We start from the raw sequence: 24,790 nt of genomic DNA on the forward strand, positions 1-24,790 counted from the left end.
CTTGATTGTCTTCAAGTGCAAGTCAAAGAGTCAGACGGAATAAGTTGAGAAAATCTAAAAACAATTGGGGGAGGGGGGGTGTTATGCATATGTGCACAGTGGCCAATAAAACGTGTCGGGGATGGAGTCTAAAGTCAAATGTATCAATCTGAGGCACTTCGAGAGCAACATTAATAAGAGACTTTGTGCTCTAAGAAACAATATGATTACAAACACATTGGCTGTATAGATATGAATGGCGATGGCGCGTCAAGAAAAATCCCACCAACAAAGCATGGGAAACAAGACAGGGGTACATGTTTCAAGACGGGTAAGGTATCGCGGAACCCCTGAACAGTCGGTACCGGTTCACTGTTCCATTCCAGCAGGGAGAGAGGGCGCAGCCATCGGCAAGATCCAGGCGGGACAGGGGGCCTCTAAGGCTGCCACCTCGGGTCGTTTCAAGTTGACCAGAGCTGGTGTAAATGCTCCTGGCCCCATCTGCTGCACTCAATGTATGCACCGAGGGCCCTGGTGGCCCTAGTGGTCAACTCACACTGAGGCATGATGGCCCTGGTGGCCAGCTCATGCTTGGAGCCCTTTAGGTGCTGAGGAGCTAGTGGTCTGCTCACCCTTTAGAGGGTCTTAGTGGATGGCTCACACTATAAGGACACTATAAGGACAAAAAGTCCTAGTAGTCAGCCTATGCTCACTGAGGGCCATGGCGCTCAACTTCCTCCAGACGTCTTACGTTTGAGGCTTGGACTCCATCTGGCAGTCCGAGGCCCTGGAGCACTGGCCCGTGGCCCGGTCCATAATCCAGTCGTGCTCTAGAACATATGGCAGTATGTTCCAGAACCGCTACAACGTCAGAGCTGTTGGAAGTTTGGGAAGATTGACCTCTGCATTTATACATCCTAAGCATTTTAGTTAGAAAAAAACATGCTACCAAGTGTCTTGCTCAATAATTATTCATCAAGTGGACTGTGAGCAGTAGGGGCCAGGAATCAAACCACCAACCTTGTGGTCAAAAGTCAACCCACTCTACCCACTAGCCACAGCCAGCCCATATTTTTGTCACATGTGGTAAATGTGGGGGAAATGAACGTGAAGTAGACTGTGAGAAAGAAGCAGAGTGCCATCTTTGCAAAGGAAATCATGCAGCATGGGAGCTAACTGTCCAAAGAGAGTATGGACAAAGAAAGAATCAGGGTTGGAGCTAAGAAAAGACGGACGCATGAGGAAGTCGGCAAAGGCCTTGTATGGTGTGAGACAGGAAGCCAAGGAGGACAAGTCAGTCAGTAAGCTTGAGGAATTTTGCTTTTGTACGGGTAAAGTTTTTGGCCTTGTGGCAATGGTAATTATCTGTTCTGCTGGAGCAGAAGGAAAATCTGAGAAAACTGACATAATTATAGACGCAGCAAGGAGATTTCTGGGTGTTGTGGGAGTTTCTGTTGAAGGTGTAGAGCAGTAGCTGAGAGAAGCTTTTATGCTGGGAAATAAATACTTTGTAGCAGAGTGGGAAATGGGTGGGAGGGAGTTATTATTGTTTTATTTAGTAAGTGGAGAGTTAATTTAAATCCAGCAGTTAAAGGTATAAGGTTCAAGGTTGATCTATTGCCATTGTTCAACAGGGTTGGGCAATGAAACACAGTTGTTGTCTTATTTTGCTACATAAGAAAAAAAAAACTACATTATATGGTGGAGGGTGGAGGATGAAATCAGCCAGAGGAAAGAAGCTACTCTGAATCTGGTGGTACGGGTGAACAACAGGGTGAACAGGTTGTGGCTGGGTGGGTATTGTCTTTTAATATCTTAAAACTTGGCACAGGAATTTTGCCTCCATAGGTTTCCTTAAGAAATACAGCCGTTTATGAGCTTTGCTAACCAGGATGGAGATGTGTGACGACCATGTCAGGTTCTCTGTGATGCTGATTTCAAGGAAGTTAGTTGGCGGTAATGCAATATATTGAATTTGAAGAAGACTGTATATCCATGGTGTCATAGTACTTACACTGTGACATACTGTATACTCTAGGTTCATTACGACAGCTTTAAATTAAGAATTGGGACTCTCTTTTAGTTTTGAATAGCTCATTTTTCTGAAGTTATTAGTGGGCTCAATGAAGAGAAAAGTTAAAAAACAAATGTTTTAGTCCCAGAATTGAATGGGCCGTGCTGCAATGTGATCAAGATATATTAAGCGGATCATTTAGCACACAAAAAACAACATCCAAAAACATTTTCAGCATATTTTAATTTTTTTCTTTAAAACAAACTCCTGAGAAACAAACTGATATTTTGAGAGCAGCGTATCAGTGGCCATACTACACTGTGTCATGACGAGTCAAATACAAGGCAACACTTCCATCTTGAGTTTAAAAAGCAACACTGCCAGCATTGTTTTTATTGCTGCGAGTATGAAATCATAACCAAATCAATAGATACTTTGACAAATGTAGATAAGTAAATATATGGTCAGTTATAAATAAATATTATATTAAATAGATAAATTAAAAAAATACATATTTAGCTCAGGTCACCTTGTCCTTGTCTTTCACACTGTGGTTAAAACCAAAATTATCTACAAATTAATGAAAAATTGAAGGCTAAAAATAACATTGTGTAGGCTATGTTAATAAGGTATTGCATACTGCTTGAACACCTTTAGTGCAAGTCTCTGAACGCTACTGGAGGGATGAACGCTATTCTTCCCAGCAGATCAGGATAGAGCATGTTGCATCATTGGATAAAGTCCTAATTTGATGTGACCCTTTCCTATTTGACTCAAGCATTCACACTGTAATGCCACACATGCACTTGCTGACATCTGAGCATATCACTTTTTGTTTGGACTGAAGCTCCTTACTTTTTTACATTTTAAACTAATAGATATCACCATGACACTTCCCCAGTTGATTGCTTGTATTAAGACAATTCTTTTTTGTATTACTAAGTTTTGGAACTGTTATGTTAAAATATACAAATGAGGCATTATCCAATGCTAACTTTTGATGAATTCAGGAGAAATTTACAGATTTGAATAGACAAAGTAGTAAAATGAACAACTTCATGTGTATTTTGGATGTTTTTTTTCTTGTATTACTAGTCTGAAAGAAGACATGTTATGGATGCAAAAATAGCCAAAATATTTCAAAATTGACCAGTGCATGAAAAACATTGTTTTTGCCTGGGGTGTCTGGCCTTAATTGCATCGGACAGTATGACTGGATGGATGCCTACAACTACATTCTCATTTATTTGGGTTTTCTACTGGAAAAGCACAGAAGGGACTAACAACATGACTCATGGCTTCATTGCAATTATGTGTGAAAGAAAGTTGATAGATGCATGATATTCAAGGCAAATTAATTGTCCGTCACTAGATGTCACTGCACACCATGTATTGGGAGGACCAGTTGTTACAGAAGGATATGTAAACCATGTACTATGATACACAAATACACTATAATCACTATATCAAGTGTTGTCGCCTAGTATTAAATGATACGCTATTTGGGCAACATGTTGGACGTACTGATTATCTCAAAACACACCAATTTAAAACCGTCCCTTTCATTAGGAACCAACTGCCATGCCTTTATCAATGAGCTACAAATAATATACCGCCATTCATTGTTGTGTAAATAGAATAATGTTTCAGTCACCTTTCCCAATCAAAAGACTTCGTTTGACGTCAGAGCTGAATGCGGTTGGCGATGCTCTTGTGCTGCCTTTCCGGGGTCCTCGTAAGGACCAAACTCTGAAGCTTCCAAATAGTGAATGCAACTTGTCAAACTTGTCCCGCAGGAAAGCCAACAATGATAACAACAATATCGAAAACGTGAAATGAAAACAACTTTTTTTTCTTCATTTGACAATCGAACAAGATGCATATCTTTTGAAAAGTGGACATAATTTACGAACAGGTGTACAATGATTCCCCCATGGTAATCCTTGCGAAATCTGATGGTTTTGAAAATCTCGACATTTTGTTTCAGCACGTGAAGGCAGCATCACAGCCCCACTGCCGCGGCTGGGAGGATACAACGATTCCGATCAGGGTTGCCGTTGCCAACGATGCAATGCCTCGTTTTACAGATGAACCCCGGGCATAGGCACCCTCTGAGTGCCGCGGTCACCTCCTCGTCTTCCCCGACAGTTTGCGAGAAGCTTCAGTAGAGAGCACCCGTAGGAGCCAAGGCACCCGGTAGAGACCGGACTCGGGGGCTTTATGTTTACCGAAGCTGGAGAGGTGAGCCGAGCCGTAGAGTAACTTTAGCTTGCTACATGCTAACCAGGGCTAGCCGTGTGATATGTGAACCTTTATACCTGTGTGGCCAGCGCTTTGTTTCACCGCTAAATGTATTTGTTGAGAGATTGTTGCCGAGTTGGGTTCGTGAATTAGCGGGCGACATTTTAACGTGGGACAACGGGAGCGGTTCGCGTCAGTCGGCTTGGGAGCTAACGTGTGTTTAATCAATGAACAACGAGCTAGCCCCTGGTAGCGTGAGGCTAACGTGAGTTGATGGTGCTACCGCTGGGCCTGTTGTACGGCGGACTTCTGGGCTAGTCTGTCAAACTCCGCCGTGGTAGCCAAACAGCAGCCTATGCGTGCAACTATAGGAAGCCTTTTATTACAGTTTAGGAAACTTGGTTTATTGTTGCAGTACGCCAGGGTACATTAACGCTAGCTAACGTTAGGGCAGCAGCCATCCTCTCAAAACAAGTCCAACCTGCCTCCTCTGAATATGCAGCAAGCAGGGGATTCAAGTATAACGTACATATATAATAATAATAACATATCCAAATATTATTCTGCCCAATGCTTCACTGTGAGTAAGGGAGTGCATGGGTATATTATTCATTCAAATATTACATTGAGGTGAACTAGAGAAATGTTTTACATTGTATTTGCATATGTTTAGTTTCAGTTTAATGGTCAACTTGTGTAATGTAATAAGTGTTGAAATTGTGGTAAATGGGTGTGTTTCCTATCCTCTAGGAAGCTGGAGCCATGGGTTTCTCCCTCAGCCTTCGATGAACTGAACTAAGCTGGACCCGCACGACTCAGCCAACCCGCCCCGGCCTGCAGTGGGGGCCCCCCTCACCCCGTCGCCCTCTCCAGCTATGGCAGGCTTCAAGCGGGGCTACGACGGCAAGATTGCCGGCCTGTATGACCTGGACAAGACGCTGGGCCGCGGCCACTTTGCTGTGGTCAAGCTGGCGCGCCACGTCTTCACCGGGGAGAAAGTGGCGGTGAAGGTGATCGACAAGACCAAGCTCGACACCGTGGCCACGGGCCACCTGTTCCAGGAGGTCCGCTGCATGAAGCTGGTCCAGCACCCCAACATTGTGCGCCTGTATGAAGTGATAGACACCCAGACCAAGCTGTACCTCATCCTGGAGCTAGGCGACGGAGGGGATATGTTCGACTACATCATGAAACACGAGGAGGGTCTGAATGAGGAGCTGGCGAAGAAATATTTCGCCCAGATCGTCCACGCCATCTCCTACTGCCATCGGCTTCATGTGGTGCACAGGGACCTCAAGCCGGAGAACGTGGTGTTCTTCGAGAAGCAAGGGCTCGTCAAGCTCACCGACTTTGGATTCAGCAACAAGTTTCAGCCGGGGAAAAAGCTAACGACCAGCTGTGGCTCTCTGGCATATTCGGCACCGGAAATCCTGCTGGGCGATGAGTATGATGCTCCAGCCGTAGGTATGTAAAACATGTAGGCTGATGAATGATGCTAAAGCAATGAAATGAGTCACGCTGTTCATTAGAAAATGGCAGAGGGATACAGCGCAGCAGCTCTTTGATTCAGCCCATTTCTGAAAGTCTGGTGCCTTCAAGCTTTATGATCCATCGATTGTTTTAAGTTTGATGCACCAGGCTTGTTGCCCGTGGCACTAACTCAGTGTCCGGTCCACCTATTTAATCCCTCACCCCCTGAAAAAGCACGTCCTTTGTCAGAACACAGGCTTTTGGCATCCAACTACACAGGACATCTTTATCAAAGTCCTATTAAAATCCATCTTTTGGTACAGTGGTGTAATGAGGTCGGCAGTGTGGCTAACACCTGTTTCACACATTTTTTTTCGTCACACCTTGCTGTAACACCATGGCTGTTAGTTTGCTCACATAGCCCAAGCATAGCTCGTTTTTGCGTTTAGAGCACCCCAATCCCACGCCAGGGCTCCGTGCAATGGAACAATGTAATGGGAAAAAATATATTCTTATATCATGAAATGTTTTAAAAGATGTAAAACTGAAAGGTAAGGTGAGGAACACAAATACTGACATAACACAGCAGTCCTATAGAAGTAGTTAATCAGTTTTAATGAACACAGTGTCTTGTTTCTCAAGGCTGGTCACACACTCCCACTTCAGAAAGAGAAAGTGAAGACACAGTGTCTTCTTTGATTGTATGGCAAGTTTGAGACGGACCGTAGAACAATCACTGACTCCCAGTTAACGCACCTGGCATGTATTTAGATAAGAACGATAGCCAGGGTACGAAAACATCCACTCCCTGTCTATGATTTATCCCAGAGCGTGAACTCATGTGTGCATAAAATGGTTTGGTATCTTGTACGATGTTGAACTTTTCATCACAGACACTGGCTGAGGTGGCTGTGGTGCATCTTTCCCTTGCAAGCAAAATAAAGTAGAAGGGGACAACTTTGAATCATTTGAAGACTTCATTATTTTCTTTGGATTTGTGAACAAAACTCTTCTCCCGATTTATAATTAGAAGTTTTTCCAAAACAACAATCAGAGCTGGACTTGTTGTGAATACCAAGCTGTGTGTTCCATTAGCATTATGCTGCTAACAGTACTTGACACTGATCATTTTGCTGGCCGCTGTGGGCCATGTGCTACAAGGTCAGCTCTTCTAGCACTGATGTCAGTGAGTGTCCCATTGCACTGAATTAACTGGCTCATTGATTTTCTACGAGGCTTGACAGAGCGCAGACAAACGGATCGCGTGTCCGTCCATTGCTGATATGATATCTCTCACATCGGGTAGCTCAAACGACGGCAGGAACACGGGACTAAGTCCAGCTCTTGAATTGGATAATGAGATGTGCTCAGTTAAGCTTGTTTTTCGTCCGGTGTGGTTGCTCATGTGGTGTTAATCCTGGAGGGAGCCTGAAATCAGTCTCATGATTTGTTTGTGTGTGTAGAAAACGCTTTCAGAGGCAGTAAATTTGGCATTATTTGTTTCCCCTGTTTCAGTTAAGGTTCTCACCAACATAGGTGCAGCACAGGCAATGAGGAAACTGTGGTAACTTTTCTCATTGACCTTTACACACACGCACTCACAGACACAGACTCTCGATATTGTATGTTTGACCCTAGCCAGTGAAGGAGGTCTATTGCTTTGCAGTATTGCTCTGTTGTTCTCACACACACTGACCCCTCAGAAGTGACTGGAAGGATCTTAGAGCTCCTTGATGGATTAATCAGGAAACATGCAGACGGTCTGAATGAACAGCTGGCTAAGTGCCAAATTGCTGCATGTGGCGCACAGGGACCCGAGGGTCAGGGCATGTGGGCTTCTTACAGAACATTGCTGACCTGTAGTACGAGCTGTGATATGTAGAACGGGATTATTCAGTTGTATCGTTCTTGAATGAGATGTTCAGGTTTTTAATTAACAGGTTGAGGGAGCAAGACTAGTGTTTAGTTTTGTTGATGAGCGTCTCAGACTCTTGAGGGCTGTATCAGCATTTCTATCGCTTGCTCTGACAGTCACTATTTTATCTGACTGCTGAACTCTTGATAATCTCTCAAGCAGTAAAAGCGTGTTGTGTTACTGTGACAGCCAGCAAACGTGAGTTGTTTGAAAACAGGACCTAAAATGTAGTTAATGTAAATGCTGAACAGCAAATGGCAAAACGTGCAAATAAATATTTTTTTTAATATTTTTTCCTTTAGGGATGTTTAAATATTGCTGTTAGGGTCAGAACCTGAACCAGACAATGCAGCATGTGTGTTGGTGGTTTAACTGTGCGCACGGGCATCTGGCAAATGAAGATGTTTGATTGTGGAGTAAAAAGTTCAATTAACCCTTCATCACAAAATTGATTCATCTGACAAAGAACCAGATGAACATGAAAAACAAAAAAATATTATTTGTGAAGTCCAGGGAGACAAACCATTAAGGCAAAGACTGTTGTTTAATGAAGAAATAACACAGATATTTGCCATATTTAAGTGTTTTATCCACAATTTTGGCGCTGAGAGGTCGTTTGATAGCCCAACTACTCAGTATTATTGATGGGCACTGGATGTATGCAGCTCACTATGCTTTATTGTGCAGAGCCGCACTGTTTATGGGACAAACAAGCTGCGCTCTCTGCCAGGTAGCTGCTGTGTATGTGATACACTTAGGCACCATGTTCTACTTCTGGCCGTGCTGTACAGCCACAGCCCTCTGCAGTTGTTGTAGTGTTGAGAGTAGTTGGAGCCACTGATGGCCGCTCTCTGGTGCTGTGTTGTCTGTGCTTCTCTGTGCAGCAGTTTAGTTTAGTGTTGCTGAAGCCGTGGTGGTGCCCGGCATGCTGTGGTCAGAGCCATTAGCCTCGTGGGTCTGTGGCTCTGAAAAATAGTGTAATAAGATAAAAGGGCTTGTTGTTTGCACTTGTCTAAGTTCGATGCAATACCTTGAAAAATACAGATACCACAGGACAAAGTTGGCACAACATCGAGGGCATAACATTTTAGATTTTTATTAAAAGATTATAACAAGCCCAGTGTTTCCTACAGGATTCTGTGGGACTGTGGTGGGTGTAGGGCTGCAACCATCGATAATTTTTAGTAATCAAGTATTCTACCGATTATTCCATCAAGTAATCGGATCATAAGTACTTCTTCCTTATTACTAAAGAGCAATAGTTTATAAACAAAGAAAAAAGATCAGTCTCACTAATTGGTTTCCTTAGAAAAATAAAAAAATGTCTTGCTTGATTTTCAGACAATAATATTATGTCAACATTAAACTTATCTAGTGCATTTAAGTTCCATACTACATTCTGAGTTTTAAATGAAACATTTTCTGAATTGACGATTCAGAAAAAGAAGATTGTGTACATTTTTAGATGCACTTTGACTGCAGAATTAAGAGGTTAGCTCTTTGAAGAGCTATCTGCTCTTGTAGACAATGTAATCACAAACACATTGGTTGTATATGAGTGGTGATGACACGGGGTGTGTGTGTGTGTGTGTGTGTGTGTGTGTGTGTGTGTGTGTGTGTGTGTGTGTGTGTGTGTGTGTGTGTGTGTGTGTGTGTGTGTGTGTACCATAGACTGTACATATGAAATTTACGTCACCCATTGGTCTGTGGACTGCCATTTTGAAGCCAGTTCAGATGTTTTTGGCCATCGCCATCTTTTTTTTTTGCAACCAGTGAACGGAAGTGACCACATTTGAGCTGCGGAGGAGTGATGTAGAGACGTCGTATACGGCTCTTACAGCTGTAGCGACCTGTCAATGTCATAGTAGCCCCTCCGTTTTGCATACCCTGCTTTATGGTCTATTTGACTCTAAATGGACCATAATTTACAAAATGAACATCATGCTGTATTGAAGAAGACTTGAATCTAGAGATCTACCACTGTATTGAAAGTGCATAAAATGAATGTTTAAATATTCAGAATCCATATGTATCAAACGTTTTTGAACTACACTCACATTTGCAGACCAGGCCTCAGAAAGGTGTACTTTTGGTTTTCTAGCAAAGCCCTTCTTATCTCGTCTTACTTGGCTTGTGTTTTCAGGTATGTTTGGGAAATAAAAGTAAAGATCATCAGAACAGCGTAATCGAGAACCGCATTCCTTGACCGTGTATTTCTTTTTGTTATAAATCGCAATGGAGGCGGGATAAAGTGCAGTGCAATCAATTAGATTCATTTCAGAGGGCGATGTCTTACTTTCACCTTCCAACTGATAGCGGAGATGGGTCAAAGATTGCATTAAGGGGTTCAAAATGTTCACACACTCCATAGCTGACGGAAAGCCCTACCCTCACAAAAGCCTTCCTGTCTACGTTGATGGCCTGTCTCACCCTCCCCACTGCGGATGTGTGCCTGCGCCCTGCAGGGCTGTTTCGCCGGCCCTGTTGTCTGCACCACGGATCATCAGGAGTCCGTCTCTGGAGAGCGGCCTCCTAATTGCAGCCGTGGTTTCTGTTGCCCGCTGCCAATAAGATGGGAAGAACAGTTAATCCACGCTATTGTTTGGACTGGGCCGGGAGAGGGGGAAGGATGCAGCGATTACACCGTCCTGTGTTGACACAGACTGGTTCGCTTTGATTAGAACTCATTCGTTTGGTTCCCACCGCTGGGCCCAAGACCAGCTTCCTCATTGTCTGAACCGTTCTCCTCCCTAAACAAAATGTTGGTGAATGTTTTTACTAATAGTTTGCATGATTGTTCCTTGGGTTAATGTGTGTTGTCTTGAATCACATGTGTGAGCTCAGAATGAAACCCTTACTGATGACGGAGTAACTTTGGTGTCGAGAGACTTGTTGTGTATGATGAATCAATTGTAATTTTCTTTGCAGATTTAAAATTTTGTACATATCTGCACTGCCGATTCAGTTTTTGTTTTGCATATTTTTTTGCAGATTCTGATTTTCTTTCCAAGAACTAGAATTGACACTGGGCTAATTTCTTTCACCACCACCATCCCAAATATAATATGAACCATCCCAAAGTCAGTGTTAACTGTAAAAAAAAATAACTTTCAGAGATCCCTGATCACGAGAGAGTCGTTCCTGTGCCAGCTATCATTACTAATCGTGACTGAACCCCATAATGTTACCACTTGATGTGTGAAGAAATGTAAATGTCCTCGTTCCTGGCGTGCCTAACATATAAAGCTCTGGTACTTTTGACTCACATGTGTTACATGGTAAGGGTCACAGAAAGCCTTGTATGGCCCTGCTGGCTTTGGTTTCACTGCCATTAGAGAATATCCAGTGGAAACAAAAAGAGACAGAGTATAACACTTGTATGAATGTTATCTGGCTAAGCGTCAATGTTTACACTTGTATTTCTGTCCCAGTGAGTCTGTCTTAGCTCCTCGTTTAGTTGCGTTTCATGGACCCTGGTGTGGGTTCAGTAATACAGCCGCTGTGAATAGGAGGCTATGTGATGCAGAATGAACTATGGTGTCCTTCTTATGCATTTGTAGGTTAGATTGTGAGTGCAGCACATCGGCGCACCCACACCTCCGGCTGCCTTTATTTATCTTCGAGCTGCATTTCGCTCTGTGCCCGAGGCTTTTTATTGTGGCCGACCAGGATGGAAAGATGTGCATGCTCAGACACACGCACGCACGCACTCTAGTCACGTACAGGTGTCAAAGAGGCATGTGTTGCACAAGTCAGCATGTCAGACTGACTGAAGGTTTGTAGGAATTGTGCACGGACAAACTGGTCCGTCAGGATTTTGCTAAAAGCATTTAACGACGTCTCTGTTTTGTCCCGGTACACGGCACTGTAACAGCGAACCAGTGTGCACGAAAGCAACTAAATGCAATTCAACCGTCATTCATTTTCATAACGTGCACCAGTGCCTTTCATACTTATTGAAATGTCAAAAGGCCTTTTGCCGCTCGTTTCCAAGTAATTCGCCAATTATTTTTAATTTGTTTTTATCTTTATTAGCTAATGCTAGGGGTGTAACAGTACACAAAATTCACTCTTTCACATGTACCTCGGTTTTGGGTTTATGGTTCGGTATGTTTTCGGTGCAGCAGGGGAAAAAAAATTGAATAAATACATTTTGTGTAGGAATGAGCTTCCTGATCCTTAGTGGTTGATCAATGAAACCGTGGTCACTGTGAGCGCTCTCCACTGTATTTATTTTGAGCTTTATGAATTCAAACTTTTCTGTGAAGAAAGTTTTGACAACAGAAGAATATCTAAAATCAGATGTTATTAGTATATCTCTACCCCTTTAAATCCACTTTTGACGGTACTCCATTTTCCAAATATTGTTCAGAAATTTTTACTTTGACCAGTACTTCCCCTTATTGAGCTCGGCCTGTTCTGCTGTTGGACCTTCTCAATGTCCTCTCACCTTCACAGGAGCTAAGCATGTCTGCAGCCACAGTGCAATACACAGTTTAGTTGCTGCAATTCCCTTCATTGGCCACAATGGAAGTGGTATGAAAATGTGATTAGAACTATTACTGAATAGATGGCCCAGTCTTAATTAAGTGGCTGAGAGATGGTGGGCCTATAAAGCGGGTTAAGCTGCCCGAGGGACATGAAAGTCTGTCTGTGTGTGTCCCACTTCATCTTTTCGGTGTACGAGCTTAAACCGGTTTGATTTCATGCAAAAGGACGGCATTGTGGTGCTAAATCCAACTTGTTTTGCATTAGTAATGTAACCGGGTCTTCATAGGTTCGCCTTACTGGGTTTTTATAAGAAAAGAATAAACACACAAGGAGTATCCAGTTGAACATCAGCCAAAACCACCAGTCGTCGTGACGTCTCCCGTTGGTTTGTGGACTGCCATTTTGAATCCTCGAGTTTTGGCCGTTGCCATCTTTACTTTTTGCAATCGATGAACGAAAGTTACCATATACGGCTCTAAACGGTAGCAACCTGTCAATCACGAGGTAGCCCCGCCCTGACTCTTTGACTCTAAATGGATCATAATTTACTAAATGAACATCATGCTGTATTGAAGAAGACTTGAAACTAGAGATTGAGACCATAAACTCATGTTTACAATGTTTTACTGTTTCGAGGTGACGAGGCCAGCGGCCAGACATGGCAAAATTTGTGTCGAAAAAACAAACTAAGCCAATATGGCAACGTTTTGGATTTAAAAATGTGTCGAAATAAAAGGCAAAGTGTCAATACTGCAGGAGTGGCCACACTAGATCATTCATGGGGTCTCTCAGTCAGCGGCTGCTGAGTCAAGTGCGAGTTACGAATGGAAAAAACAAACAAACCAGAAGAAATACCAGATGACATCCGAAGCGTGGACTTGGAGAATTGTTACATCCTTAGCAGACCCATGAACCTCTTGCATGAATTTCAAAGCATAAGAATGCACAGTGGGTAACGTGTGTGTGTGTGTGTGTGTGTGTGTGTGTGTGTGTGTGTGAGTGAGAGTGAGAGTGAGAGTGAGATTTCTAGAGCCAAGGAAGGATTGAGGCCTACTTAGGCACGGCGGCTGAGAGAGCAAATGGTCAGCTGTCAGTCAGTTTGTTGGGGATTAGTCAAAGCTCGCCGTGCTCCCGAGAGAGACAGACAGACAGACAGAGAGAGAGAGAGAGAGAGAGAGAGACTGGTAGGAATGAATGGGGTGACAGGTGGCGAAGGTTGGGAACTAACTGCACTCTGGGTTTGAGACACAAGGACATGGTCTGAGTCAAAGCTGCTGGATTTAATTTCAGGATGAGTGCCCACATTGCTAACAGGCCAATTAGTCGCAATATTTCATGAATTGGAGTAAAAAACGTTTTTTGTTTTGTTTTTTGCACTTTTGGATTTTTCTCGTCTTTTTGAGGGAGACATTTTTCTATATTGACTATATCTCTACTGACTTATTCTCCTGCCATCATTATACATCGTCTGAAAATGAACAATAAAACCTGGTCCCGACTGTCACTTTTCTAAGTTTTGTTGTGACTTTACAAAAATCACAATGTATAAAATAATCATCCTTAATTGGCCTAAAAACCAAATGATTAATTTGATTAAAAACATTCAAGTTCAGAGAATTACTTGATTTTACAATCACATGACTGATACACATACTGTTGTATCGCTGCTTTCCACTGACTGACACTGCAGCGGTAAGCCATGGACCGGTTGGACAGGCCTGCTCTCCTTTATTCTGGAGCACACTTCCAGTGAATTCCAAAGGCACACAAGGAACAGTGCAATAAATGCGATGCAATCTATTTATTTTTTGTTGCCTGTAGCCGCTGCACTCTAAACTGCTTTAAACCTCTTTCAGACTCTGCCTTGGAAACCTTAGAGTGCACTTCAAAGTCATTAACATGTGGGGGTGGGAAAGGCCCTTCATGCTGCGAGGGAGCTATAAGTGATTGTGATGGGCAAGACATTTGCATTGCTTTATACTATAGTCAGGATTAACTTGTGACCCGGCTTCGTCTCAGGATACTAGTGTCCGTTTAAGGTGAGCTTGAATGCTGGTCAACTGGTTTTGAATCCAGGTCGAATATAAAGTCTTGCTCCTTGCAAGTATCAAATGCTGCTGTGTGTGGAAAGTTAGCGCAGGTAACGTATACATTAATAAGATATTGACGGATTTAAATGATCATTTTGTTCTGTTTGTTTTAACAGTAGTAACCCTGCTGACTTTGAGAAGCTAGTACTAGTCAGTCAGAGGCAGAGTAGGGCTGGTTAGGCCTTTACCGTAGCAGGATTTGTAAGTTAGCGGAGCAGCTAGCTCGCAGCAATGCGTGCGGGACAGTGTTTCCACTGGTAACGTCTGTCCCAGCCGGCTGACATTTATAAATGCTGTTGAAAATGTAAGCGGGTGTTTGTGAAAGTCGCTCCGTGTCCATCTACATGTGTGCCTGAAGTAAAACGCCAGTGTGCATCTGTTTACTCTGATGAAATGAAAAGTAGTTTTTTTTTATCTAATGCAAAAGCAGACGTCTGTAAAAACTGATATTAATTAATTACAATAGCACACTTCTGCGAACATGACACATTTACTAATGAAAAAAGTAAATAATGTAGATGAGGAAGTAAATTAGAAAAAAAGAGGAGCTGTCTTATAAAGTGTGTTTTAAAAGTGTGAAAGAGGTTTACTTTATTATTAACTTTTTATGATAAATGCTTCTCAAACAGAAGGAGATCGTTCATCAAAATCAATCTGTGTTCATATGTCGTATATCAAACCAAACTCCTGCACCGGTATCTGTTTTCAACTTTAGAGCAACACGTTTCTCACTGTGGGTTGCCGTTTCCTGTACTCCTTCTGTCATCCCCCCCCCCAGCCACACACACGCACTTCCCTGACAACGGCGCAGGTTTATCGTCTGCTATTAATACACACATCGAGGGGGACTCGATGTGTGTATTCTCCTGGCTGACTTATCCAAAAGGTTCACATCGTAGATGAAGCAGCCGGCTCTGTCCAGCACACGGTGAAGCAGTCAGATGTGTTCTCATTCTGTCTCTTTCTGCCGCCTGTTGACATGGAAGCAGGGAGGAATATTTGATCACAGCAGCATTCTATTAATTCTTTTCTTGATCACAGACTAAATTAGGACTTGTGTGTCCCCTTTTGAGGAAGAAGAGCAATAAAGGACAGGAGTTGAAACGAAAGGCCTCGGTTCTAACAAAAGACAGAGCTGCTGGATTAACTATTATCCGCTGTAGACAAAGGACAGCGACGAGCGAGTGAGCAGGGAGACACTGGAGATTTGGTGTAATTGTTCCTCTCAGTGATTGCTGTGTGCGATGAGGCCTCATCACAGGCCATTGGGCTTAGCCGACTGACTGACCGGTCGATATACAGACTTAACATGTTTGTTAACGCTCGACTGACTTTACAGTCTTTATGTATTATGGTCAATAAGGTGGTTTCTGAGCGGTTTCCAGAACAGACATGCTCGCCATACAATCGCAAAAAAAAGGCAATTCTTGCAGAAATCTCCAATTGTCAAAAGCTTTTGATACCAAATCACAACATGGATGATTTCTCAACGTCTTAGCATTTAGGAGGTATTTTTGATCGTTTATCAATTCTTAAGTGGTAAATAAAAATATGAAAAGTTTTTCAAGCTGTAAAGTAAATTATATGACTATACTTTGATGAAACACAATCAACGCTGTTGGTAATGTTGCCAAGTCTTTACAAATTGTGACACAAGTGCGTGGATGAAGCATTTTGTCATTTTTATTCTTCTCATTTAGCGGTTCGCTAGTCAGCTAGCTAACATTAGCTCACCATGTTGTCATGCTAACGTTACGCTGGTTACGTTAAAAGCTGGTGGACAGTGGCAGAGTTGTTTCCCTGCTCCTCGCCGCTAGGAGCCTGTAGCCAGGAGGGGAGCAGATGGGAAAGGGTTAACTTACAGGCCGGCTAGATGGCTCAGATTCTGTTGTTGCTCCAAAGATGAATGTCTGCTCGTTCTGATGACTGCAGTACTGACTAGCCTTGAAGTCGATCCCCTCCTTAAAATACTTTGACAGGTTGTGCCTAGTTGGGACTTGTAGGCAAATCATTCAGCTGAGAAAAGTGGCGAATGGAGGGGGTAAGGAGGCGAGAGAGAATCAAAGTCTTCATCCTGATCAGACCACATCAGAGTCTGATTGGTTGATAAGTGAGCTTCAGCAGCACTATGAGTGGTTTGTAGCTTTTGTGTTGTCCTCTGTGCTGTCTGAGAAAGCTTGCTAAACTATGACATTCTGGCAAGAAATGCAGTTTCTGTTGCACATGCAGGTCTTAAAAATACACATTTGAAACATATTTTTCTCTTTTTGCTTTTGAGAAAAATAATCATGAATCATCCATTTGCTTAAAAAAAAATATATTTTGTGGACAAATACCCCAGCCTTTCTTAGTAAAATATTGAGTGTGTATTTTATAGAGAATAGTGAATGAGTTAAAGAAGCATTGATTTTACACTGAATTAACTGTTTTATTCGGATCGAAAGCGTTTCACAACTAAATGAACCTTGAGCTGAAATAGTTCTGTCAGCACTGTAACACCATTTAGAGACACAGGGGCTTTGATAAATTCCAGTGTTTGTCAGTGTTGATCTGGTCCAGGTCTCGTTTTATTGGCCCTGTGCGGCTGCTGTCACTTGAAGCTGCTCGCTGGTTTATCAGAGCGAAGCGCCTGAATGCAGAGCAGGAGAGGAAGAGATGCCGGGAGACAAACCCCACGGCCGCTAATGAAAGCATCACGGTGCAGGATGCCAGGATGATAGCTAGTGAAGAAGGTGAACTCCTGTTTGTAAATCACATGAGAACGTTGCCCTTAAAATGTAAACGTAAAATATAATTTCAGACCAACACGCTGGACTCGACGGAATGATTATAGACGAATATCGACGTGCAGAGCTGCCATGTTATTGTTTAGCCAGAGGGCCCGACACGTTTCTGTCTTCAAATTGAGACGGGGGAGCGTTGGGATGCTGCGGCGAGCGAGCCAGATGTGAGGTGTTCACCGGTGGTCTCTGGGGGGGTCTCTGTCCCGTCCCGTCTCTGGCTCAGGTCCAAACTTGGGCACATGCCTACAAATACAGACTCGTGCAAGTAGGTTTAGAAGTAGATTGTTTTCACACCACACCCGGGATGATGTGGTTTCATCTATTTATTTTTTAATGCCAACAAAAGACAAATTCAATATTTAAATGAGTTTTGTTTTTATTTTGACAATAAAAATGATATACGAAAACAAACTGAAGATGAATTCCCATGTTGGGATAAATATAAAGACAAACCTTATTTTCAATAAACTTAAATTATATAAATATATAAAGATGCTTCTTGAAAACACACAGACACTAAAGCTCTCTCTGACGGGGCTCTTGTAGTAGGGAGAAGTGTCTGTTGGCCAGAGAACAGCGAGTGTGCTTCAACATGTTGGACGTGTTTCCTTTCCATCGCCGACACTCCTCCCTCGTCCAACACACCACTTAACACAAGTCCATCTCTATCTGTCGATGTCGTGGTTGACGGGGAGCCAGCAGGCGGCTCTTCCAGCTGCCGCCTTTCTTTTTGTGCTCGCCTTCTCTCATGTGGGATACTATGAGAGAAGGTATCATTCCGCTCATGTTATTCTTTTTTGCCACTCGCAACTTTTTTATGGGATGCTAGAACAATGTAGTTTTGCTGCTGCTTTTAGTTGCCACAGACTTTAGACAAACTGAACAGAGGACAGTGTTTGTTTTTTTTGCTTGTGGAAAACTCAAGTGTAGAATTTTTAAGAATTACAGTAGTGATGGCGGTTACCCAAGTTAAAGTGAATTCTTTTACATTTTGTTTAACACCCTTCAAAACCATTAATTACATTTATCATCAAGCTCTAAGTGCAAGAGACATTGTTGAACACACAAATAAATTGACAGCACAAATAAAAAGGTAAACAACACCTGAGTAGTACTAACAGCAGCTTTAATGCTACCCCTTGAGATTTTTATCTGGGCTTGTGTGTACGTGCTGCAGGACCAAGTGAAACCTGTTCATCAGAGCAGATCTAGAGCACTGGTGGTTGGGGGAAACTGCAGCAGGAGCATGAACTAAAGATCATCTCTTTCGTAACTAAACGCCCTGAGAATACAATCGAGTGTGTGGAACCTCTTGTCAGACGTTTTTTAAATGCCAGTAAGCGTGGACCATACAAGCTGTCACACACCCAGAACAGGGTTGGTTTCCTGCTGTCAGACAGGATTCAAGGACAAACGCATGAGTAATTATGTGCTGTTCGGTTAATTAGATGTGCAAAGGAGGAATGATGGATGATCACTCTGCTTGGAATCATTTTCATGATGGTGTGCCCTAGTTTACTGTTATCACAATGCTAGTGGAAATAGAGCTTATATCCAAATGGTGCTTTATAAAAAAAAAAATCCACCACTTGCGTCTATGAAATACCTCAACTATGAGATGAACAACCATGATACTAGCTGCACACATTCTTGATTGTAATCAAACTGGACAACACTGATCAAATATGGATCAAGATTCTGTTGCTGTGTTTCTTGATTTTAAATGTTTTCAGAAAGATGTTTTAGTTACCGTTTAGCTGTAAAACGAGAGAGTTGGCTCTGGTCGGTGGGCGGTGCTTGGTTTTTGGCTTGACTGTTCTCAACAAGTAGGCCGGGTCACAAACTCTGTCATCTGTGGATCATCTTGAGTAACCGGAGTCATCATTTCTGGAAAGACACACTGATGTCAATTGCCATCTAGTTCTATTATATTGAAGAGAAGGAAGACATCTTTACGGCCGATATCTCCAAAACTACTAGTACATCAACCCCAAATATTCTCCGGTTTACATAAATTGTTGCCATTTGTGTATTTTTTTTTTTATGTATACTGTCTGAGTGCTTCGAACTGTCCCTCTAAATACTTGACTAAATGTTCTTACTTACTCAATTTGAATATGTCCCCTTGGGCAGTTGTTACATTGTATAACCCAATCGATTCATGTAGAAAATATTGGCATATTAACTAAACTATTTGTTCCTGCACTCGTGCGTCTGGTTTTAGGTCAGCCCGGTCTTTACCAGCATTCTATTTTTAGGACGTCAGCCACTTATTGTCTCTGAGATGTCCACCTGATTACTTTGGTCCATTTACTACAATCTGTTGGCTAACGGCTCAACAAGAAGCAGTAAAAGGAGAGAGTTTTTAAAAAAAACACGAAAAAAGCGAGTTGTTAAATGAGAATGCAGAGTGATTCAAACGTGCTGAATGTGCGCTCTGAACAGGATGTAGGCTGAAGAATGACTTCAGAATGCTGAATGCTTTTCTTTGAAATTCAAATGTAAAGCGAGTATATTGTAGATTTCAAGGTTTTTGTAACACACTGACAATCCCAGATGATTTTTGAGCTGTATATGCATGTGTGTCTATGTGCATCTTTTTACAATTTGCTGCAGGCTGTAGCAGAATCATTATCACATTGAGCCACGTCAGGAGGAGGTATGCGAGGATGCTTTGTGAAACTAGCATCATGGGAGCTTTTCATCTTCTTTTTCTTTTCCTGAGGACCCGACTGCGGTTGCTTTCCTCTTTCGCCTTCTTGGGTTATTTGTAGTTGCTGCCATCACAAACTGAAGATGGGTAAATTTGGAAACCTTAAAGATAGAGATCCTGGACTCTATATCATGCTTATAAGATGTTTATTTAAAAAAAACATAAATTTCACGTGGAACAAAACCCTCTTTTATGCTGAAGAACACATTTCCTTTTGTCACAATTTCAACCATTGATTATACCCTATACAAGCAGAGCTGTGCTTGATGAAGACAAGCCAGCAGAGGAAAGCAAAGGGCAGTGATGGCTCTTTACACTGAGAGCATTCACTAACAAAGGCTTTAGAGCTACAAACCAAGATGAGATTCACACCTTCTGTAATTCAGACGCTGGAAGAAAAGCACTTTCAAAGAGAAACCATGTATGTGATGTGGCATGTGTGTTGTACCTAGACTTGGGTCGATAAACTGGTTTGATTTCATCCCAACCGGTTGAACCAACATCTGTCATTATGACACGTTCTGGCAAATAAAAGTAGCCTGCATCAGCAACCTGTATCGACGGCATCACGTCATATATATATATAAAATGCAGAAAAGAGAGAAGCATTATCTCAACCTCAACGATACTACCGGTAACATTGGCGTGTGTATGTATGTGTATATATATAGAGAGAGAGAGAGAGAGAGAGAGAGAGAGAGAGAGAGAGAGAGAGAGAGAGAGAGAGAGAGAGAGAGAGAGAGAGAGAGATATATATAGATATATATATATATATATATATATATATATATCAGAATACCAAAATATAAAATGTATTATGTACCCAATGAACGAATGTTGGTTTTATTCCTATGGGTTTTATGATTCTTGGACAAAAAAAATATTTTTACAATGTCAGCAAGGATTTCTGTGGAATTGTGGTAAGCAATTTAATAAAAAAATAAATATAAAAAACAGCCTGCAGATTAACTGATAATGAAAATGGTCTTGGTTGCAGACTTGGTAGACACCACCACCAACAAGTACTGGATGTGAGTTCTGAAACTGAAAGCTTGGAGCAGCGTGTTGATAACACAGATGTAATTGACTAACTCGTCTTAAGACTTTTACCATGGAGCGATTACATGTGCAGCAGTAGACCTGCAGTCTCCTGCATGTGGAGCCTCAGCAGGTCTGTCTGTGACAGCAGCTCTAACAGCTGTCACCCAGAGTGCTCTCCACTCTTATCCGCCTGCCAGTGACACCACCATTCATGTTGATGTGGCGTGCGTGCCTGTGCGTGTGTGTGTGTGTGTGTGTGTGTGTGTGTGTGTGTGTGTGTGTGTGTGTGAGAGCTCTTCAGGATGACGGCTCCGTGTGTGTTGGTGACAGCCTCTAGAACTGCTGTCCATTAATAGGAGTACAGGTGTGTTCTCCTTCAGCATTACTTCTAATCTTACATCTGTTTATTTCATATGGAGATACCTTGAAAACAATCTTTTTGCATACTTGAACTGATGGATTTGCTTTTATACAACGGTCATCAAGTATGGCAATATGAAAGCTCTAGACACATTCCAATTTTCATAAATAAGTAACAATGTTCACAATAAAGTAGGCCCTCCTGGGCTGGGTGTCTGCACATACCGATGCGGTTGCTATGGAGCATAGCAGCTAGCATGTTTCTTTTTTCATCACAGGCTAGCTTGATTTCTTTATTTGGCTTTTTATTTCCATTTTGTGTATGTTGCCATTTATTGTGCAACCACTGAGAAAGTGTCCCGCATCAGTAGGCTGACTTTGATAGCTGCTTGTACCAGGCTTGCCTTTATCGGTCAGGTGGAGGTGTAGATGCTGCGGGGCCAGTGCTTAGTGTATTTCTGCTGCTTTAAAATTGTGGGCAACACTGTGGAACCTCCTCTTTACGTAGCGCTGCATGTTGTATTGCAGGTGGATTTTCTTTTTTCTGGAAATGGGCTCCGCTCAATCCTCTCCTCCGTAGACGTTAACCTTAAATGTTTCCATTTCAGAGCAGGTTTTAGCAGCTAACTTGCTCCGTGTTGGCAGAAGCGATTCCCCCGCAAAGGAATTAGCATTGGTATGTGGTTGTTAAATCACATCTACAAACCAAGCGGCAACCTCTGGGTGTTGAGCAATTAACGTGAAAGTGCTAAAAACTGCAGTTCTTATAAAGTCCTCTTGAGGCTGGCTCCAAAAAGCGGGTCAATGTCCATAGAGCCCCATGTCAAACAGAAATAAACATGCTTACAACCTGGTACAAAAAACAGTTTTGGTCTATTCATTTTCCTGTTCATCACAATCGTACGGGAGGTGATTTTCTATATAACTCACCCGTTTAATTGTATTAAGGCTTAAAGTTAATCGTAATTAAGGGCGGGGCCGCTTTGAGTGAGTGAAACCCATGGTTGACGTCACAGACTACGTCCATGTTTTACACAGTTTACACAGTTGGTTCACAGTGTTATGAACCAATCAGATGGCTTGACCTGAGCTACCCGTTTTATCAGTCACTCTGCTGGTTAGTTTCTACTAACCAGTCCCTCTGCGGGGTCTAAACTATGAACATGGCTGCTTTGCTTTAAATACATTTAGGTTTTGATCCCTTTGGTTGTGCTTCTGTGTGAGCCACCACACAGCGCTGGGAGCTGTGTGGCATTATCTGCTGCTTTTTTTTCCTGTTTACACTTGTTTTCTATTTTTGCCAGAACCACTCAAGTCTCTGTGGGAATACACTTCTTTGAGTTATGAGCGTGCCAACGCACAATAAAGACGTAGAAAAACACAAGATTATATCACTTTATTTATTGTGCCAAGCCCTGTTACCAAGTTTAAACTACATTTCAACTACAGTGCATGATAGACACACAGTCTACAATGAAGATGTAGGAGAAGTCTAGCTGTATTTAGTCTGTGGTTATCTCTGCTGTTTCCTTCCCTCTTCATCTGTATGACAGTATAGAGGCACTGTGATGTAACTATGATGTCAGCCTCTATTAAATATCTCTTTGATAAACCCAGATGTAAAGGCTTGAATGACAACTTTATCACACCATTAAAATCTGCTCCAAGCTAAATATTCTCTTTCACAGTTTATAGTTCTTTGATAGTCTGTCCAGCTGAAACGATTAGCTGATTGATTGTTCAATCTATTAAACAACATTCAAAGTTAAGTTGAGAATTGTTTAATAATTTGATTAATTTGCTAGTTCCAGCTTCTGAAATGGGAGGATTTGCTGCTTTTATTTGACCAATTGTCTTTGGACTGTTATGATGAGCATTCTTCACAGTTTTGAGACTATTTAAAGACAAAACAGTCAGTTAATAGCAATAACTCAATTAATCAAACAATAAAAAAAATCTGCAGATTGATAACGGTTCCCAATCGTCCTGGAAAACCGTCATTGAAATGCATGGGAATCGAGAGAAAAAGTAAAATGTCCTGCAATATTATTTTGACATTCTCCTATTTTCTTTAATCTGAGAATTAACTACTAGTCCATCTATCAGAGCTCCTCAAAATTGATTATATTGCAATCTGAAAAGGCTACGTTATGATCAGGATCATATTAACGTCCAAATGGTATTCTTTGGATGAGTGTATTTTTGGTTTCGTAGTCGAAACGCTGTTAATACCACAGGTTGGGTAACATTACATAACACTGCTTTCCTCCCAATCTGTTTTTATGGACGGTTTGCCTCATTAATGGTTGAATGATGTTAAATTGGTCAGCTGGGTTGGTTCAGTTCTCAAAAGTTGACCTGCTTGCTTGTTTGTTTTGCCCACAAAAGGTTTACGGTTAGTGATTTAACTCTTGCTAGGAGCAATGGTTTTAAATGTGTGTTGGGCATGAATAGGAGGCTGGAGTCAAAACGGTGAATGGGAGCTCAAAACTACGGCTAAATAACGACCAACGGTACATTTTTACTTGGCTAGCATTGTCTTTCAAGTTATTTCAAGTTACAGCCGTGGACTGCACTTCTTTTAAATCAGACCCCCACAGAGGGGAACATGGCGAGTTCCCTGTCTGTCATACTAGCTAGATTAGATACTATACTAGATTATCACTGATCTCCTGGAATATGATCTCTAGAAAAGATTGGGGACTGTGTTCATCGGTTATGAAAATGATCTGCTGGCCTAAATGACCGCAGCAGTCATTCTGTCCTCCCATCAATCCTCTGGATGAAGGAAGCAAGCGATTATAACAATGTTCCACGCTACGGGGTTTGTGAATATGTAGATGATGCTCCACAGAACGGGTAGAAAGTGAGGTGAGACGGTGCTATTGCTGCTGTGAAATAGTCCTCTGTTCTGTGTTGCGCACACATTTTTAAGTGACCACTCTGAAGGCAGGAGGAGGATTGCAATAATGTGTCCAAAGCAGGCAGCAGCACATCAAATGGTTCTGCTATGACCCAGATCCTTTTTAGGTATGGCTCTCTTTCATGCTGCCCTCACTGGTGTTCAGCGTAGCCAGACAGCCAGGCATCAGTAACATAACAAAGGTACAAAGTAGGCAGCTGACAGCGGGAGATTAGAAGTGTACTGATTTACACTCCTACTTAATTCGATATCCAGGCTTAAATTGGGATATTCAGAGGCAGGGAAAATTAATAAATGTATTTTTAGCAGCCTAGCAACAACAAATAATGTATGAGAAAATCCACCTTCATTAAACATGCTCTTAAAGCAAATGTTTAAAGCACTCTTCCAAACAACTTTAACTGGCTGTGAAGGGCGGTTTATTTCTTAGCCAATCAACCTGTCCATCAGATCAGACGCTCAGCACTTCCACAGTGTTCCTCGGCTTCAGGCCTGAGGTTGCCGTGTCTGCACACTGTAAGGGTAATAGGACAGAGAGCCCACGTGGAAATACAGCAATCATTTCATTTTCAACATGAATTGATTGCTTGACATGCTGGGAGAGTTAATCATCACATCTGAGTCAAACTGTAGCTTGATTAACGTCTCTGAGAATTGTTGTGGATATATATTGTGTGTCCTCCTCGCTACAGTTGTTTCATAGTAGCTTTGTGAGTTCCGTGTTTCATGTTACCTCCACTGAAGCATTTTTCTAGAAATGCGCCAGACGG

At 42.2% G+C, this 24,790-nt stretch overlaps 1 protein-coding gene across 1 annotated transcript in view; it reads left to right on the forward strand.

Annotated features, from left to right (window-relative positions):
- The first annotated feature begins 4,022 nt into the window (after nucleotides 1–4,022).
- The window catches only part of snrka (SNF related kinase a), a 47,560-nt gene continuing 26,792 nt past the window's right edge, over nucleotides 4,023–24,790 (forward strand). Inside the window, 2 exon segments of the mRNA XM_068735947.1 lie at nucleotides 4,023–4,234; nucleotides 4,985–5,698. Of these exon segments, the coding sequence (XP_068592048.1) occupies nucleotides 5,110–5,698 (589 nt within the window). The 5' untranslated portion in view covers nucleotides 4,023–4,234; nucleotides 4,985–5,109.

The sequence above is a fragment of the Cebidichthys violaceus genome, unplaced genomic scaffold, assembly GCF_023349555.1.
Source record: "Cebidichthys violaceus isolate CVI_PGR_0920_01 unplaced genomic scaffold, fCebVio1.0.p SCAF_7, whole genome shotgun sequence".
Lineage (NCBI taxonomy): Eukaryota > Metazoa > Chordata > Actinopteri > Perciformes > Stichaeidae > Cebidichthys > Cebidichthys violaceus.